General features: G+C 45.5%; 1 protein-coding gene across 8 annotated transcripts in view; it reads right to left on the reverse strand.

Annotated features, from left to right (window-relative positions):
• UCKL1 (uridine-cytidine kinase 1 like 1) overlaps nucleotides 1-20,468 on the reverse strand; it is a 69,249-nt gene that overhangs the window by 13,241 nt on the left and 35,540 nt on the right. For 2 of the 8 annotated variants that reach the window (XM_044296823.1, XM_044296827.1), the window contains exons 2-7: nucleotides 13,662-13,846; nucleotides 10,938-11,044; nucleotides 10,393-10,563; nucleotides 9,555-9,626; nucleotides 9,217-9,406; nucleotides 9,066-9,127 (exon numbers count right to left, since the gene is read on the reverse strand). In XM_044296823.1, the coding sequence (XP_044152758.1) occupies nucleotides 9,066-9,127; nucleotides 9,217-9,406; nucleotides 9,555-9,626; nucleotides 10,393-10,563; nucleotides 10,938-11,044; nucleotides 13,662-13,846 (787 nt within the window). Of the gene's footprint in view, nucleotides 1-9,065; nucleotides 9,128-9,216; nucleotides 9,407-9,554; nucleotides 9,627-10,392; nucleotides 10,564-10,937; nucleotides 11,045-13,661; nucleotides 13,850-15,899; nucleotides 16,139-16,211; nucleotides 16,340-20,468 lie in introns of those variants that run through there. The other 6 variants (XM_044296822.1, XM_044296826.1, XM_044296824.1 and 3 more) reach the window with 5 other exon arrangements.

Below are 20,468 nucleotides of genomic sequence, written 5' to 3' on the forward strand. Positions count from 1 at the left end.
AGCTGTGCATCTAATCCTATCATGTATCATACTGTCTGGTATCTAAGCCTACCATGTGTGATACCGTCTGCTGAGCTGTGCATCTAATCCTATCATGTATCATACTGTCTGGTATCTAAGCCTACCATGTGTGATACCGTCTGCTGAGCTGTGCATCTAATCCTATCATGTATCATACTGCCTGGTATCTAAGCCTACCATGTGTGATACCGTCTGCTGAGCTGTGCATCTAATCCTATCATGTATCATACTGCCTGGTATCTAAGCCTACCATGTGTGATACCGTCTGCTGAGCTGTGCACCTAATCCTATCATGTGTCATACTGCCTGGTATCTAAGCCTACCATGTGTGATACCGTCTGCTGAGCTGTGCATCTAATCCTATCATGTGTCATACTGTCTGGTATATAAGCCTACCATGTGTGATACCATCTGCTGAGCTGTGCATCTAATCCTATCATGTATCATACTGTCTGGTATCTAAGCCTACCATGTGTGATACCGTCTGCTGAGCTGTGCATCTAATCCTATCATGTATCATACTGTCTGGTATCTAAGCCTACCATGTGTGATACCGTCTGCTGAGCTGTGCATCTAATCCTATCATGTATCATACTGCCTGGTATCTAAGCCTACCATGTGTGATACCGTCTGCTGAGCTGGTTTATCATGATACTATCGCAGACAGAGCACTACTTTCCCCATCATGTAGGTTCATAAAGCACCTGCTTGTACAATCTACAATGCTGCTCATCAGAGGATTTGATCTTTATCTGAATATCAAAAAGTCTTAAAATAGCAGCCGTAGGTGCAGTGTCCACGAGTGAGATGTGACAGGAAGCTTCCTGTGTTATCTGCAGGGGAGGACGATAAGAGGAAGGAGTGTGGGCAGCTTCCTGCTCTCACCACGCAGTCTGACCAAAAGTGGAAAAATACCCCTTCACCCCCCCCCCCCCCCCACCTGAGACCACTGTGAAGCCACATGAGACATGGGAGGGGTAAAGAGGAGACATACATTCTGCAGGCGAGGACAGGCGCTAATGTGAAAGACACATCACACCAGGTGGTTGTGTAGACTGCTACAAAAGTATAAACTTCCTATAAAGGCTTATCTCCCCAACAAACACTTTGGTTTCTTGGCATTCTTCACAGTCAGTGTATGTTAAGAAAGGTCTAAATAGTAACACAGGCTCAGACGGCAGGATGGTATGCCTGCTGCCAAGCTGCTTCACGTCCCCCTTTCTCTGCTGGCAGCACAGTGCCAGTCGGGCTAAAGCTTTTCTCACAATTCTGTCTTCCTTGCAGTAAAGAGCAGGAGCATAGTTCTCGTATGGCAGCCGTGCTCCTGCTCTAATGGCCCGGTTTGGCAAAAGCACTGATCCCAGCTGTTTAACCCCTTAGGTGCTGTGGTCAATAGCAACTGCGGCTGTTTCAAAGGGAGGGGGGGTCCCTCTGTCAGGCATCGGCACCACCATGAATACAACCACGGGGTGGCAATAAATTCACATGTCAGCCGGGGGCCTAATGAAGACCCCTAGGCCTGCCCTCAGTGTATGTCTATTAGGCTATGCCGGAGGCCTAACACTATAATACACTGCACTACATAAGTAGTACAATGTATTACAGAAGCGATCAGAAGATCAAATTTCATAGTTAATTTGTGGGACTAACAAGTGTAAAACAAAGAATTAAATAATCTTTTATTTAAAATAAATCTCCAAGTAAAAGAGTTACCTTTTTCCATTGAAAAAAGTAACAAAAATAAAAACCCAGCTTTGAGGCCAAATAGGCACTAAACTGAAAGGGCAGAGAATGAGTAAGGTGGCTCGGAAGGACTCGCGCTATACTTTTCTGTATTAGTTACAGCCGTATTAAGCAGATTTATGGAGCAATACATTCCCTTTAATCAGGGGCGTAGCTAAATGCTCATGGGCCCTGGTGCAAGAGTTCAGCTTGGGCCCCCCTTCCCTCAGTGCTTTCTGGCCAGGGGCTGGGAAGCACATAACCTTTGTGCTGCCTAAGGAAAAAATGTATATGCCCCCCCCCATGCCTAATTCTTGACCTAACCCCCTTCCCTCCAGTCAGAGGTGTAACTTGACCAGCATGCACTTTCTATAATACCGGTGTCTTCTTACGCGACACAAGGGTCTTTGGGCCCTCTCAGTCTCCTGGGCCCGGTAGCGACCGCTACCTCTGCACCCCCTGTAGCTATGCCCCTGCTTTTAATCATTGTTATTACTGGTAAGTTCAGGACTAATGAAGAATCTGAGACAGGCTGTTTCCTACGAAAGTGCTGCCTAATGGCAGTATAGCATGCCTGCTGCCATGCTGTTTCACTTCTCCCTTTCTCTGCTGGGATATCCTCAAAATATGTAGTTGTTATGCAGTGTTTCCCTAGCAACAGGACTGACAAGGGCCGGGATTGGCTTTGCACTGCCAGCAATCTCATATTGTAGTAGTAATCAGATTTTTCTAACAATAAAGTTAGAAAGTTCACTCCTTGATTAGATTTTTCTATCCTTATATGATAATTAGGAAAGTTTTCATGGGCCTCAAAAAGCACCTCATATTTCTGAGCAGCCAATGAAAACATTTCCATTTTCATACATGCTATTATCGCGGTATGTTGCTACATAAAGTAAATCTGATTTTGTTCCATGATTTAATATTTTTCTGTATTAGGTTAAAGAGGTTTTCCAAGACTTTTCTACTGATGACCTACCTTCTGGATAGATCATCTGACACCTGGGACCCCCACCAATCAGCTGTTGAGAAGACACCGAAGCTTGCAGTAGCGCCACGGCCTTCTCTCAGTTCACCAAGCACAGTGCCGTACACTGTATAGCAGCTCAGCCCATTCACTTCAATAGGGCTGCGCTGCGACTAGGCCACGTGACTGATGAACGTAAGGCCACATGGCCTAGGCAAAGCTTTGAGAAGGTAGCGGCACTACTGCGAGCGCCTGTTCCTTCTCAAACGGCTATTTGGCGGAGGGCCCGGTGTCAGACCTCCACCAATCACATACTGATGACCTATCCTCTGGATAGGTCATCAGTTAAAATATGTCAGAAAAGCCCTTTAATTCTAGTGAATATATAAATACCTGCAGTGACATTATAAATGTTATAGTAGTTGTGGTATATTCCATTCCCACACCTCACCCTATCACAAGTGGTATAGGGTATATTGATAGCCTGATTCTCAGAATGAGATATCTTTCCACAGGAAGCGCTGACCGACACTGACAGAGCTGCAACCAGCAAACATCTGTGGGTCTCTTACCTGACACTGATCTCCCTCTGCAGCAATAGAACAGACATACAGACAGGGTAAAGAGGACACAGATAGACAGACACAAAGAACGACTACTGGGAGCCCAAATGATTCTCTGCAGGGCACCCCTCTTTCACGGCAGCATGCAGTACAGAGGAGATTTCAGAGTAACTTGGTACACCCCTCCATATCAGATCTCCAATAGGCTGAATGGAAGTACTGTATACAGTGCATTAGGAAAGTCTTTACACCCTTTCACTTTTTTCACATTTTGTTATGTAGCCTTGTGCTAAAATAAAAAATAATTCAAGTTTTCCCCATCAATCTGCACTCAATACCCCATAATGACAAAGAAAACTGAATTTTAGAAATGTTTGCAAATTTATTAAAAAGGAAAAACACATTGACATAAGTCTTCAGACCATTCACTATCACACTTGAAATTTAGCTCTGGGGGCCTCCCATTTCTCCTGTTCATCAGTGAGATGTTTCTACACCTTGATTGGAGTCAACCTGTAGTAAATTGAGTTGATTGGCATCATTTGGAAAAACGCTGCCGTTTCTATATAAGGTCTCACAGCTGACAATGCATATCAGAGCAAAAAAAAACTGCCTGTAGAACTCTTAGACAGGATTATGTGGAGGCACAGATCTGGAGAAGTGTAAAAAAAAATGTATGCTGCACTGAAAGTTCTCAAGGGCACAGTGGCCTCGATCAGGCTCGGACTAGCCCACCGCGGAGGCAGGGGATTCCTCGGTGTGCCCCTAGTCTCCTGTGCCCGAGATGAGATGGAGGAGTAATTATTTCTCCTTTCTCGGGAGAGATAATTATTGTAGCCACTAGGTGGCACTATCACACAGTGATGCAGCCTCCTACTGGTGTACATTGTACAGGAGGCCCTGCAGTATCTTCTAGACTTCTGGGGCTGCTGGCTGTGAAGGAGGAGAGAAGTTGTCTGCTTCCTCCTGCCCTCCCTGCTGTCAGGAAACTGTGGCTGCTGGAGAGAAGGACTCCTCTGCGGTGCTGGGCTGATTTCTCAGGTGTGTGACAGTAGTGAGCTGTAGGAGACTGTAAGGGGGAAATAGGGGATTTGTTTATAGCAGACTCAGATCTGTGTATGTGTGCTGCTCTCTGCAGAGTTCAGAGTGGCATTGGGGGGACTCTGCCCTAGGTCCCCCCCAATGCCTCTGCTTTAGGTGCACCCCCAAAAGTGCCCTAGCTCAATATGTCCCCCCCAATGCCCCACTAATATTGCCCCTTCTCTAGTTACCCCAGCTCCAGGATCCCCACTATTACCCTGCACCACTTATGCCTGAAAAATTCTGCACAGTGCGTCATATTCTCCAGTATTGACACGTATGGGTTACATGGCGGTAGTGATGATATTCCGTATTTACAGGCATCACTGCTGCCATGTAAAGAGAGATACTCGTGGAGGATTTAAAGGGGTTGTGCAGGTTTTCAAGTTATCCTCTCCACACCATAGGGCATAACTATATGAATAGTGGGGTCCGATTCTGCAATCCCCACTGAATCCCAGGAACGGGTCCCCCTTTTTATGGTGTGACAGTCTACACATACACCCTGCTGCTCCATTCATTTCTCTTTGGGACCACTGGAATTAGCCAGCGCTGTACTCCGCCATCTTCGGCGACCCCATAAAGAATGAATGGAGAAGCGGGGCATATGATTGACCACGGGGGGTCAGTGGGGACTCCAGCGTTTAGACCCCCATGGATCACTTAGTTATCCCCGATGTAATGCCGACAATAATAGGACATGTTCTATAATTTTGCGTAACGGCCATGCGGACATAAAGACACGGAATGCACATGGAGTCATTTCCGTTGTTTTGCGGCCCCATTGAAATGAATGGTTTCACATACAGGCCACAAAAAAAAAAAAAAAATTGGTACGGACACGGAAGAAAAAATAACTTTGTGTGCAGGAGCCCTAAGGTGGCCCCCAGAATCAGTTACACTGGTGGGCCCTAGGTACTCCAGTCCGACACTGGCCTCCAAAATTCTAACATGCCCCACCAAACAAAGCAATCAGGGGAGAAAGGCCTTGGTAAGAGAGTTGACCAAGAACCCAAAGGTCACTCTGCCTGAGCTACAAAGATCCTGTGTGCAGATGGGAGAAACTTCCAGAAGGTCAACAATCACTGCAGCACTCCACCAGTCTGGGCTTTAGAGCCGAGCGGCCAGAAAGAAACTTCTTCTTAGTGAAAAACACATGAAAGTTTGGAAAAAAAACTAAAGAACTCTCAGACTGTGAGAAGCAAGATTCTCTGATCTGATAAAACCAAGACTGAACTTTTTGGAACTCAATTCTAAGCCTCATGACTGTAGGAGACCAGGCACTGCTCATGATCTGCCTAATACCATCCCTACAGTAAAGCATGGTGGTGGCAGTATCATGCTGTAGGGCATGGGAATATTGGGAACTTAAACATGGCCCTGGAAAGCAAAGAAGTGGACCCATGTTGTGGGTAGAGCCAAACTAGAAGAAGGAGTGGCCAAGCCAAGCAGGTGGGATCAGCAAACCATTAGGCATGGTCATAATACTGGCTGGTGGGCCAATACAAACAATGAGCCTTTTTACTAAGCAGGTCTAATAAGCAAGGCATTGCAGCGGTAGGCAGGGACAAAGCAGTAGAACTGTAAGTAATGCAAACACGCCAGGAGGTCAAAACACTAGTGGATGGAAAACACTCATCAGTTAAGTGGACAACAGATCAGAAAAACAGAAAATACTTAGCTCATTAAAGGGGTTGTGCAGCCTGTTTATATTGATGACCCACCCTCAGGATAGGTCATCAATATCTGATCGGCAAAGGTCCAAAACTCAGCAACCCCACCGATCAGCTGTTTGAAGAGTAGGCGGAAGTCCATGCAAGCTTTGCTTCCTCTTCAATACATTACGCATCATCTCCTTTGCAGGAGTGTTGTATTGGTATTACAAGTACTTGCTCCAATACACTGCACTTCTGAGACGACAGGCAGTGTAATGAAGGGGAAGCAATGCTTGCATGCGTGTGATGGCTTAATTTTTAAGAGATGACTTGTTTTATTGGTATCATTTTGGGGTACATACTATTTTTTGAGCGCTGTGACAGGACTTGGAACCTTCAGAATGCCTGAGGCTGCCAAAGCAATTAAATAACCCCCACTAATTCATTGCAGGAGAACCGTTAGGTGCAGCGCTCCAGAGGAAAAATGCCTCAGATGCTGTGGTTGCAACTGTGATATGTCTGTGATCGGCATTATTGCCAATTATAGACAATACCTCTGGGTGTCTGCTGTGTGAAACAGCAGGTACTGTGTGGCCATGGTGCCCATTCAGCTTCTAAGCGGGCACCAGGTTTAAGGGTGGTTGGGGAGGTCGGGAAGGGGTTAAAATAAAACTCATTCCCCCCCCCCCATATAGCTGGGAATGAGCTTTAAGCATTTTAACAGCGTATGAGGACACCCCTGTGTATTTAAAAACTTTTTGGGGTTTTGATCCTAGAACCTGCTGTATGTGAGGCAAAAACCTTACCATTTGAGTCATAGGCTTACCTATGGTCTGTGAGAGGATTTTCTCTAATTAAAAACCTTCACTAGTATTCATGTACAATGTGACTGATTATATATATATGTATACGTATATATCAAATATGGAAAATGAGGACGCAGCACACTAGAGTTAGGGTGCAAAATCAGGCCAACACAAACCGGCACCAAGGTCCAATTCAATAGAGAAAAATACAAAACGCCAGCAGCACTCCGTTATGATCAAAAATAAATGTGGTTTATTCACCCAGTGTCAAATAGCAGCAACGTTTCAACCGCTTGTTGCGGTCTTTCTCAAGCTAGGTGCTATAGTGCTTTGTAGCTTGAGAAAAACCGCAACAAGCAGTTGAAACTTTGCTGCTATTTGACACTGGGTGAATAAACCACAGAGCAAAATAAATTACAAGAAAACACATTTTTACACATATATTCTGTACATAGAGAAATATAGTGAGGGATAAAAATGTGTTTATCGAAATGTATTTTGCTCCATTACATTTTTGTACTGAACACAATGTGCTCTGCTCGGCTATCGTCAATACAGAAGGTTTTAGGTTCCAGACCTGGTAGCAATTTAGATAAAATACATTTTAAATATACAGGGGTATCCCCAAATACTGTCGGAATGTCTGAACAGTGTTGGGAATAACCCTAGAGATGACTCTATATATGGAAATATCCATATATATGTATAGAGTAAGCATGGGACTCCCAGAGCAGTGACTCTGTATATGGAGATAGTCATACATGGAGTCAGGCAGGGGCTCCTGCTTTGGGGGTGCTTTTCCATGGTGACTGGTCATGGTTAAGGGAAAGCTGAATGGAGTCAAGTAAATAGATTTTCTTAATGAAAACCTGATCCAGAGCGTTCCGAATCTCAGACTGGGCTTAAAGTTCACTTTCCAACTAGACAAAGGCCCTAAGCCCACAGGCAAGACAACTCAGGAGTGGCTTAGGGACAAATCTCTGAATTTCCTTGAGTGTCCCAGCCAGAGTTCTGACTTGAACCCTAATGAACGTCTCTGGACAGACTTGAAAATAGCAGTCCACAGATGGCTCCTATCCAACCAGACAGAGCTTGAGAGGATATACAAAGAGGAATGGCAGATAATCCCCTAATCCAGGTGTGTAAACCTTATGGCTCATATCCAAAAAAGACTGGAGGCTGTAATCACTGCCAGAGCTTCAACTAAGTCCAGAGTAAGGCTCCATTCACACGTAAGTAGTGTATGCGCATCCGCAATACACCCGGCCGGCACCCCCCATAGAACTGCCTATTCTTGTCCGCATTTGCGGACAAGAATAGAACATGTTCTGTTTTTTTTTTTGCGGAGCTGTGGCACGGAAATTCGGGGCCGCGCTCCCGAAATGCGGATGTGGAGAGCACATAGTGTGCTCTCCGCATACCGTTCTGCCCCATTGAGAATGAATGGGTCCGCACCCGTTCCCGATATTGCGGAACGGATTCAGACCCATTTGCAGACATGTGAATGGACCCTAAATGGTCTGAATACTTATGTCAATGCAAGATTTTATTTTTCCTGTTCAATACTAATATTAGCAAATATTTCTAACATTCTGTTTTCTGAGCACCGAATGATGGGGAAAACGTGACCTTTTTTTTCTCAGCACGAGGCCGCAGCATATTAAAAAGTGAAAGGATCTGTAGACATTCCAAATGCACTGCACAGTTATACCCATCTATAGCGGCACTCTTTCGGTTTGCTGCTCAAGCGTAGTGACCTCATTGGCCATGGATGTCTAATACAGCAGTTAGTCATTAAAACGCAATGCAACAGTGGAGGGGGTGCAAACTGCGGACATGGCCACACTGGTCTATTCCTCGTCATATATCACGTCTCTACTACCCTGACACTATGCTCTGAATTCCCCAGCTCTTGTACCAAACTGCAGAAAAACGAATCTCACACTTGGACTGTGCCTCGTCAGTGGGATCCTACAACAGATATGTGATATGATTTCGTAGTGAAGAAATGTTTTTAGCAAATGTCTCATATGGTCCCTTTAAAGGTGTGTGTTCCCAGCTCAGACATTCATGGAGATAGGTGCCTGTCATAAAGGTGAGATCCGCATGTGTCAAACATTTAAGACGTATCCTGTGGTCTAATGGCAATACCGCCTTTAAGGATTTAAGTTAGGTATGGCCTGTGAGGATATATTTCAATGGATGTACGTAACAACAATGACTCCTGCAGAGAGTCGTCACTTTCACTCACCTCCTCCAGCTGACTATGTACGTGCTGCACAATCAAATCAATGGCCACTGTATTACCACTACCTGAAAGACACGGACAAGGGAAAAGCTGGCAGTCACGCCATTTCTGGTAGTCCCAGATCATCCTCACCTCCAGCTCGAGAGTATCATACCTCTTGGCACCACAATATCTGCGAGGCGCATAGTGGGCTGTATGTACTGGTCAAAAGCAGGTTTCACAAAGGCATGGTACTGCTTGAGGACTCCCTCAATATCTCTGCCTCGTTCTGATATGTCCCTCCGCAGTCTCCGTACAAGGCGAATATCGGAATCAGTGTCTACAAAAATCTTCATGTCTAGCAGCTTCAATGAAAAGACACACAACTTTGTAGTTGGGCAAGAAGGGTGTTTACAGCAGTTTTACTATATTTGTATAGAAAGAAAACAGTACATCTGAACCCCAGTGGCCGCTACCATCTCGACCATTGATCACCCAGGAGGCTGTACATACCTTCAGAAGCTCTGCATGTGCAAACGCCATGATCCCTTCAAATATGACCACGTTGGCTCCATAAAGGGTTTTCTAATAATAAAAAAAAAACATTAAAGTGAGTAACAGGATTAAAGTATGAAAATGATATATATAGAGATGAGCGAATTTCCGCTTATGAAAATCGTTCATACTTTGTTTGTTGGTAAAAGGTGAATTGCATTATGGATTCCGTTACCACGGACCATAACGCAATTCTATGATGGAATGCCTTTAGAGGCATAATAGAAGTCTATGGGCTGCAAAACAGATCCGTACCGTTTCCGTTATGCAGGAGAGGACTCTCCTGCATAACGGAAACGGGACGGATCCGTTTTGCAGCCCATAGACTTCTATTGTTCCGGCATAGGATTGCGTTATGGTCCGTAGTAACGGAATCCATAACGCAATTCACCTTTTACCAACAAACAAAGTATGAACGATTTTCATAAGCGGAAATTCGCTCATCTCTCGTTATATACATAAAGGGGCAAATTTATTAAGACTGGCATTTTAAACACTGGTCTTAATAAACCCGTAAGCTGGTGGTGGTTCCGCCGACATTATGAAGAGGCACCGGTCTCTACATAACTTCGGCGGTGTTTCTAAATGTAAGCCAGTTCCTGGTGTAGAAAATGGTAAATGAGACGGGCCTGCCACGCCCACAAGTTTAGACCTGGCGTGAGCGTGGAGAAGTCGCAGATTGCAGCGCAACAATCTGCGCCTGTAATACGCCTAATATAGGCGTATTTCAGCATCATAAATTACCCCCACAATCTTTCAAGGACCCCCGATCTAACAAATATCCCCATCTCCTCACCCAATCTTTGGTTCGGCTGTGAGTGGTAAAGTCATACGTGGGGATTTTCACGCTCTTTCCCTGTTTCAGCTTCTTCAATGTACTGATCATCAGTTCAAAGTCAAATGAATCTGGGTGGTCAAAGTTATATTCGTTGCAGGCAGCCTGAGCTTGCTGTTCTACCGTCAGCACCTGAGACAGAACAAGGATCATATAATATTACAAGTCAGCAAACAGCTGATGGCTAGGCACGGATTATAGGGCAGGTGAATTTGAGCAATCTTTGTAATGTCATTTTAGGGGTTAAATACTTTTGCTAGGTGTCAGATCTACAAGGAGAATTCTGATAGTGCTAGTGGTTTATTATGCTTCACTGATGGACATTAACATGCTCTTCCTCTAAGCAAACATTGCATAGCCAGACAAAGGGGAGATTCATGTCCATTACTATACGTGAACATGACACTCCTCCCTAATGGATGGCCCAGGACTGGGACGCTCATGGGTAATGGGGCATACATTTAAAACCATTTGCTTTCCCGTTATCCTGATAGACTTGGTTTTACCTTGTAGAAAGAGTCCATAGACAAGAGGACCACCCAAGGAACATCCAGAGCTTCAATGATCATCCGGGCAACTGTGGTTTTACCCGACGCACTACCACCACCCAGACCTGGCACATGAGAAAATCAAGAGAGTAAAATAAGGCCAAAAAATTAGGGAAGGTCACAGGAATGGTTGTCCAAAGCAGACAGCAGCTCCCAGTATTTACCACAACTGGCCCTTATCCCTGATATTGTGATCATGGGAGTCAAGTGTTCAACCTGGGTCCCCTGGACACTAGGTCTAAATATGAAAATCACAGATACATTCAGGTCCATAAATATTGGGACATCGGCACAATTCTAACATTTTTGGCTTTATACACCACCACAATGGATTTGAAATGAAATGAACAAGATGTGCTTTAACTGCAGACGGTCAGCTTTAATTTGAGGTTATTTACATCCAAATCAGGTGAACGGTGTAGAAATTCCAACAGTTTGCATATGTGCCTCCCACTTGTTAAGGTACCAAAAGTAATGGGACAGAATAATAATCATAAATCAAACTTTCACTTTTTAATACTTGGTTGCAAATCCTTTGCAGTCAATTACAGCCTGAAGTCTGGAACGCATAGACATCACCAGACGCTGGGTTTCATCCCTGGTGATGCTCTGCCAGGCCTCTACTGCAACTGTCTTCAGTTCCTGCTTGTTCTTGGGGCATTTTCCCTTCAGTTTTGTTTTCAGCAAGTGAAATGCATGCTCAATCAGATTCAGGTCAGGTGATTGACTTGGCCATTGCATAATATTCCACTTCTTTCCCTTAAAAAACTCTTTGGTTGCTTTTGCGGTATGCTTTGGGTCATTGTCCATCTGCACTGTGAAGCGCCGTCCAACGAGTTCTGAAGCATTTGGCTGAATATGAGCAGATAATATTGCTCGAAAAACTTCAGAATTCATCCTGCTCTTTATGTCAGCAGTCACATCATCAATAGATACAAGAGAACCAGTTCCATTGGCAGCCATACATGCCCACGCCATAACTACCACCACCATGCTTCACTGATGAGGTGGCATGCTTAGGATCATGAGCAGTTCCTTTCCTTCTCCATACTCTTCTCTTCCCATTACTCTGGTACAAATTGATCTCGGTCTCATCTGTCCATAGGATGTTGTTCCAGAACTGTGAAGGCTTTTTTAGATGTCGTTTGGCAAACTCTAATCTGGCCTTCCTGTTTTTGAGGCTCACCAATGGTTTACATCTTGTGGTAAACCCTCTCTATTCACTCTGGTGAAGTCTTCTCTTGATTTTTGACTTTGACACACATACACCTACCTCCTGGAGAGTGTTCTTGATCTGGCCAACTGTTTTCTTCACCAGGGAAAGAATTCTTCGGTCATCCACTACAGTTGTTTTCCGTCGTGTTCCGGGTCTTTTGGTGTTGCTGAGCTCACTGATGCATTCCTTCTTTTTAAGAATGTTCCAAACAGTTGTTTTGGCCACACCTAATGTTTTTGCTATCTCTCTGATGGGTCTGTTGTGTTTTTTAAGCCTAATGATGGCTTGCTTCACTGATAGTGACAGATCTTTGGATCTCATCTTGAGAGTTGACAGCAACAGATTCCAAATGCAAATAGCACACTTGAAATGAACTCTGGACCTTTTATCTGCTCATTATAATTGGGATAATGAGGGAATAGCACACACCTGGCCATGGAACAGCTGAGAAGCCAATTGTCCCATTACTTTTGGTTCCTTAACAAGTGGGAGGCACATATGCAAACTGTTGTAATTCCTACACCGTTCACCTGATTTGGATGTAAAGCTGACAGTCTGCAGTTAAAGCACATCTTGTTCATTTTATTTCAAATCCATTGTGGTGGTGTATAGAGCCAAAAGTGTTAGAATTGTGTCGATGTCCCAATATTCATGGACCTGACTGTACGTCTCTAAGGATCTGAGACTGGGGGATGGCCCATTACATTTTCTATGTTTTAGAGCAGAACCTTCCTCAGGAAGGCCTGAGGAAGCATGTTGACGCAAAACGGCCATCACTGACTATGGTGGCTGTGTGGTGCTCTGCACCCCTGCTGCCATTGCATAATGTTTTGGATGAAAATAAAGACCATTTGAACGATTATAGTGAGTGCCATCATCATTACTTCATTCTGGAGATTATTGTGAACTGTGTCCTTGGGACTGAGCACCACCACTACTCCATCAGGGTCCATTATTCCACCATGTTTTCTCCTATTTCGATAGACATTCCGGCGCTGAGCAGTGCCACCCAGTGCTTCTCTATATATTTCTGTGTGTGACACTGGCTACTACAAAACAGAAGCAACCTGGGAAGGTCAGTGGCTGCCATACAGGCCCTAATTCCCAACACCCACTAAGGTAAATTTCAAAGAAATCCAATTCACTGCTTAGTATATTTTTGGAGTGTGTGAGGAAGTAGAGAACCTGGAGGAAACCCACACAAACATAGAACATACAAACTCTATGCAGATGTTGACCATGGTCGGATTTGTGCTTGGAGTCCCAGCGCTGCAAGGCAGCAATGCTAACCAGTGAGCCACCGTGCTGTCCTTCAAGAGATCAGGCTCCTGATACACATTGCAAACATAGAACTTTAAATTAGAGGGCTAAACATTTCTCCTACAGTGGCCATCTGCTCTGTCTAAAGCTCCCATGGTGGTAGAGAAAGTCAAATCTGCTGTTGCATCAATACCACAAAGTCTTACCAATCACAAAAGCCTCCTTCGATTGTGTCCCATGCTCGTTGTACCACGGTGGTCGCCCTGCTGTGTAGATGGTCCTCTTGCTGGTTCGAAGGAGAGGGGGCTCGGACTTACACTGGCTGGTCGTCCTCCTTCTGCTGGATCGTCCAGGGCTGACCGGCGGTAGTAAGTTATGACCTGAGTCTACGCTGCTGGAGAGAACATAAAGGATGACAATGATCAGAAATGTCTAATTATACAGCATGAACCCTCTGCTATCTGAACATGCTTTAAGGTGCATAGAACTGGTGACCTTCTGCCATACTGTAAGAAAGGGAGGACTGTGCAATGTAAAAAACTGCTTTACTGCTGCAATGTCCTAACAGTTTAAAGCGCAGATCTGCTTCACGGTCCTGTGTCGGAAGAATTGTAAATCGTCATTTCCGTAGACAGACATTATCGAAGGCAATGCTCTCACTTTCGTTTGGGGGATTTATTGGGGTTTCTTTCAAGTTTCCTTGTATTTTCACCAGTAATTATAGTGTAGTCTGCAAACTACCTGGAATCATTAGGGCAAATGTCATAGCTATCTCTCCCTCATATAGGTGTACATCTGTGGAAAAAAGGTTTTACATATCTATAGCTGCTATATAATATAGCTACAATAATACTGCCAGCATGCACAAGGACATAACTCCTATAATACTTCTCCTACGTACAAAATACTACCCCCTATGTACAAGAATATAACTACTATAATACTACCCACTATGTAAAAGAATATAACTCCTATAACACTGTCCCCATGTACAGTAATATAACTCCTATAATACTGCCCCTATGTACAACAAGATAATTATTATAATACTTCCGTTTTTTGCTGCAGGTTCTTTGCAATTTTCTCCAAACTAACAGCAAGAGGTATGTACAACAGCAGAGAAAAGACACAACCACCTATATCCTGACCTCTCTGTCTACAGACGTTTCCATTGGATCCAGACTTTCTGAATACATTTCTGAAATGCCATACATTGACTTATAGCATACAGTATGTAGTGATAGAATAGCCCATTTCTTACTCCAGTCAGCCTGTAGAAGCCAACCTGCTGCCCATGGGTATGTAAAACGAACAGCACATCCACAACTTCCATGGTGGCGGTCAATTCCTTACCACCAGTCAGTTACTTACCACCTTCCCCGCTGTGTCCTCGACTGCGCAGGCACAGAGTCTGTCGTATTTGCACTAAATGCTTTCTGTGCCTGTGCAGCAGAATGGACGCAGTCGGGGATGCGCTCACATCATCTCCACCAACTTGTGCGCAGAGATCTGTTCACATACGGCACCTATGGGCGGTGGGTTGGCTTCTACTGAATTTTAAGGGTTCATTCAGACAGCCGTAGGCTGACCGCAAAAATGCTTATCCGTTTTTTTTGCGGACAGTTCAGCATGTCCGCTAAAAAACTGACTGCATTCAATTTTTTTGCTGATCCATAGACTTTAGGGCCATGTCCTGATTTTCACGGTCAAGTATAGGACATGTTTCATTTTTTTGCTGAGCCGTGCAATGGAAGAAAAGGGCCCTATTGAAATGAATGGGACAGCATCTAATCCGCAAAAAAATGGATCCACATTTTTGCGGACAGCATACGGCCGTCTGAATGAGCCCTAAGCAGAAGGCACGCTACCCCTTTAACTTTGTTTCTAAGCTTTATAAAACAATACACCAACAGTACATCACCATATAACGGGCAAACGTGAGCCAAACGGACGATATACTGGCATACCTGTGGCTAATGACACTGCTCGAGTGTCACAATGGATACGACTGTATCAGAACCATCTACAGCACAACAGTGCCGCACTTCCACATCATTGCCCCATACCCTAAGTATACGCAGGCGGAGATGACCTTATGGATTAAATGGCAATACACAGAGTAGTTAAAGACCCTTTAAAGCAGGGATGCCCAATCTGCAGCCCTCCAGCTGTTGCAAAACTACAACTCCCAGCATGCCTGGACAGCCTACAGCTATTAGGGCATGCTGGGAGTTGTAGTTTTGCAACAGTTGGAGGGTCGCAGGTTGAGCATCCCCGCTTTAAAGTAAATGAAGTAAACTCAAACAGAAAATAACCGAACTGTCCCCAGCTTCTAATACCAACGCGTCATGCTACACATCATCCTCCCCTCCCAGCAGCCCTGAAGCCGCATCCAGTATGAAATCAGAGCCCAGCAGACGATACGGCTCCATCCTATTTCTTACCACATGCTTCTCTGCAGGACAGCAGGTTATTTAGTGCAGAGAAGGGATGATGGCGGTGGAGACGTCACATGATCCTCCAAGCTTCTAAAAGTGTCCGTCATGGCCCCGGCTAAAGTAGTCACATAACAGTCTTGACACACAGCAACATAAACAAGAGCTGCGGAGAAGAGGGTACCAGCGTGCAGCCGGGCACTGCCATGTGACGGGAGGTAGGGCACCACAGTACACAGGCCGACTACTGCAGGTGCCAAGCATTAGAGGGTGAGGAAGAGTCACCCAGGAGTGCGCACACAGCACTTAAGTAGCACTCACCTGGTGTGTGCCCCCAGATTCCAGGACCCCGTCACCCCCGAACTGGGGCACAGGGGCAGATTCATCCTGAGAAAATCCTGTGTGCCCCTCTCAAGTAGGGATTCTGTTCCAGACTGATATTAATAGCCCGGAGGATATAAATAGGGTAACATGGCAGTGCAAACACACAGAACCAATCACATCAAACATGTGTGATCATGACTAATGGCGGCTGGACATGTAACGGTGACTGTCAATGAAGAAACGAATCATCCTGATCGTCACTGATCAAAAAGAAACAGATTGTTTCTAACTAAAAACTGCGTATCTGTAAAACACGAATACCGGCCGCATGCATGCCGCCATTTCTTTTTTTAACTCCTGTAGAAATGTCTTATCCTTGTCCACAAAATGGACAAGAATAAGAGAAGCTCTATCCTTTTGCGAAACAGACATACGGATGCGGATGTCCACCTCTTTTTCGGGGCCATTGAATGGAATAGGTCGTTTATTGAGGACGGAACACATGGTTTTGTGCCGGAGATGACTGGAGAGACTTTCCTCGTGGTGCGGTGTATGTGCCCTACTGCCACGGGTATCCGGACTCAGGTCTACCTGCTGCTAGTAATGGGGTTTCCATTAAAATTACGTTGTCGGATGTGTGTTTTTGTGATGTAAACTTTTTTTTATTTTTTTATTAGATTGTTGTTGGCTAATATTAGCGCCCATAATGCCCAATATCATGCTGCATCCCATGGCATTTTCAGGAATTCGCTGGGCTAAAGAAACAGCCTGGTCCTAGTCCTTGTCCTCATACCAACCTCTGACAAGTAAAGAACAGGGGCGATCTCGCTGCTGGGACCCCAATCCACCTGTCAGGTTAGACTATAAAGGGGTATTCTGTTTTTTACCATAGGGATAATTATTAGGCCTCAAGCACACAACCATATCCGTTTTGCGATCTGTTAAACACGGATACCAGCAAGGTGTGTCCAACATTTTCGCCTTCCGCATGTCCTGTCCTATGATAAAAACAACACAACGGACAAGAATAGGACATGTTCTATGCTTTTTGCTGGACGGTGGTATGTGGTGCACTCTGGCATTTTGGCGGTCCCATTGAAATCAATGAGTCCGGTGCACAATCCACCAAAAATATGGATCAAATGTGAACCGAAAATACAGTTGTGTGCATGGTGCCTTAGCTTGATAAGGGTCCTACCACTGGGACCCCCACCAATCATAAAAACAGGGACCCCATACTCTGCAACTCAATTCATCTGTATGGGTGTTCGAGAAATAGCGGAGCGCTGTACTCGTCTATCTCCCTAACTCCCATAGAGATAAATGAAGCGGCTTTGCGCATGCCCGAGCTGTCGCCCATTCTTGTGATCATTGGGGGTCCCAGCAGTAGGACCCCCTCTGATCACATAGTTATTCCCTATTCTGTGGATAGGGGATAACTGGTAAGAAGCAGAATATCCCTTTAAGTTTAAAAGGGGACCTGAAAGTTTACCGAATCCAGAGAGCTCTACACCTCCAGGTTTCATCGGCTCTGCTCAGCTTTTCCAGTACGTGGTCAACGGATCCCAAATACTTTCTATGGCTCCGCACTGATGCAGAAATAGCTGAGCAGGAGCAGAGCTCTCAGAGACGCGCTGCCGCACCAGCGTCGTCTCAGCAAAAGTTTACATCCCTTTTAAAGGGGTTTATATAGAATAAAAAAACATGGCTGCTTTCTTCCAGAAACGGCGGCACACTTGTCCATGAGTTGTGTGAGGCGCTGCACCTCCTAAAAGTGAAGGGGGCTAAGCTGCAATACCACAAATGGCCCATGAATAAGAGAGGTGCTATTTCTGGGACTGATCAGTCACATTCGCTACTCTCATAGGACCCCTTACTTCCCATGATCTGTGGCCCTCAGAGACAAGCTAGTACACAGCTCGGAGCCAATGCCAACTGATCCCAAGCAGTAGACCCCAAATTTAGTTTTAAAGGGGGTTGTACTCTCCGTGTCCAGAGGTCACCTCAGAAGTGGCGGTCGCTCAGCGTGATGGAATGAGAAAATTTAGGTCAAACCTTGCACAGCATGAGGACTCATCTGTCAGCGCCGGTGACATCTGCTACAGACAAGAATGCTGTAATCCAACCCATGGTGACATCACTGGAGTACAACCCCCATCCTCTCCAGAAGTATCCCCCAGTAATGATATATTTTATGCAGTGGTTTCCGCCATCACTATACCCTGGCAACATCATCAACTGATTTTCCATTTTTCAAGATCTCAGCTTGCTGTCTGTAAACAGGAACATTCTTGTTTCCCCTCCAGAGGCCAAAAATCAGAACAGACCCAATGGGGGAGATTTAGCAACACTGGTGCAAAGTAGAACTGGCTTAGGCTACTTTCACACTAGCGTTCAGAGCGGATCCGTTCTGAACAGATCCGCTCAAATAATGCAGACGGTGGCTCCGTTCAGAACGGATCCGTCTGCATTATATTGTATAAAATTTTCTAAGTGTGAAAGTAGCCTGAGCGGATCCGTCCAGACTTTTACGTTGAAAGTCAATGGTGGACGGATCCATTTGAAGATTGAGCCATAGTGTGCCATCTTCAAACGGATCCGTCCCCATTGACTTACATTGTAAGTCTGGACGGATCCGCTTGCCTCCGCACGGCCAGGCGGACACCCGAACGCTGCAAGCAGCGTTCAGGTGTCCGCCTGCTGAGCGGAGCGGAGGCTGAACGCCGCCAGACTGATGCATTCTGAGCGGATCAACGTCCACTCAGAATGCATTGGGGCTGGACGGAAGCGTTCGGGTCCGCTTGTGAGCCCCTTCAAACGGAGCTCACAAGCGGACAGCCGAACGCTAGTGTGAAAGTAGCCTTAGTTGCCCATAGCAACCAATCAGATTCTACCTTATGTTTTCCAAAGGAGCTCTGAAAAATGAAAGGTGGAATCTGATTGGTTGCTATGGGCAACTAAGCCAGTTCTGCTTTACACCAGTGTTGCTAAATCTCCCCCCAATACTTCTGTTCCCGTTGTATCCAGTCTAGACAATCCCCCGTCAGTTAAACACTTCAGCAGCACAAACCTCTCTTTTCCGGATATGTTTTGCCCACACTGAGGCCTCACGCAAATCACAGATCCCCAAAACATGGATAACAGCTGTGTGCGTCGCACATTTTCCTGTTCCGTATGCAAAAAAGACAAGAATAGGACATGTTCTACTGTATCTTTTTTGAACAAACATACGGATGCGGACAGCTGAGGCAGTATTCTGTGCTGCACTGTGGTATTGGTTCTGCTGCGGCAGTATTCTGTGCTGCACTGTGGTATTGGTTCTGCTGGGGCAGTATTCTGTGCTGCACTGTGGTATTGGTTCTGCCGGGGCAGTATTCTGTGCTGTACTGTGGTATTGGTTCTGCCGGGGCAGTATTCTGTGCTGCACTGTGGTATTGGTTCTGCCGGGGCAGTATTCTGTGCTGCACTGTGGTATTGGTTCTGCTGAGGCAGTATTCTGTGCTGCACTGTGGTATTGGTTCTGCTGGAGCAGTATTTTGTGCTGCACTGTGGTATCTGGTTCCGCTGAGGCAGTATTCTGTGCTGCACTGTGGTATTTGGTTCCGCTGAGGCAGTATTCTGTGCTGCACTGTGGTATTTGGTTCTGCTAGAGCAGTATTTTGTGCTGCACTGTGGTATCTGGTTCTGCTATGGCGGTATTCTGTGCTGCACTGTGGTATTGGTTCTGTTGAGGCGGTATTCTGTGCTACACTGTGGTATCTGGTTCTGCTGAGGCGGTATTCTGTGCTGCACTGTGGTATTGGTTCTGCTGAGGCGGTATTCTGTGCTGCACTGTGGTATTGGTGCTGCTGAGGCAGTATTCTGTGCTGCACTGAGGTATTGGATCTGCTGGGGCAGTATTCTGTGCTGCACGGTGGTATTGGTTCTGCTGAGGCAGTATTCTGTGCTGCACTGTGGTATTGGTTCTGCTGGGGTGGTATTCTGTGCTGCACTGTGGTATTGGTTCTGCTGAGGCAGTATTCTGTGCTGCACTGTGGTATTGGTTCTGCTGGAGCAGTATTTTGTGCTGCACTGTGGTATCTGGTTCCGCTGAGGCAGTATTCTGTGCTGCACTGTGGTATTTGGTTCCGCTGAGGCAGTATTCTGTGCTGCACTGTGGTATTTGGTTCTGCTAGAGCAGTATTGCACTGTGGTATCTGGTTCTGCTATGGCGGTATTCTGTGCTGCACTGTGGTATTGGTTCTGTTGGGGTGG

Source organism: Bufo gargarizans, chromosome 6 (genome assembly GCF_014858855.1).
Source record: "Bufo gargarizans isolate SCDJY-AF-19 chromosome 6, ASM1485885v1, whole genome shotgun sequence".
In the NCBI taxonomy this organism is placed as follows: domain Eukaryota; kingdom Metazoa; phylum Chordata; class Amphibia; order Anura; family Bufonidae; genus Bufo; species Bufo gargarizans.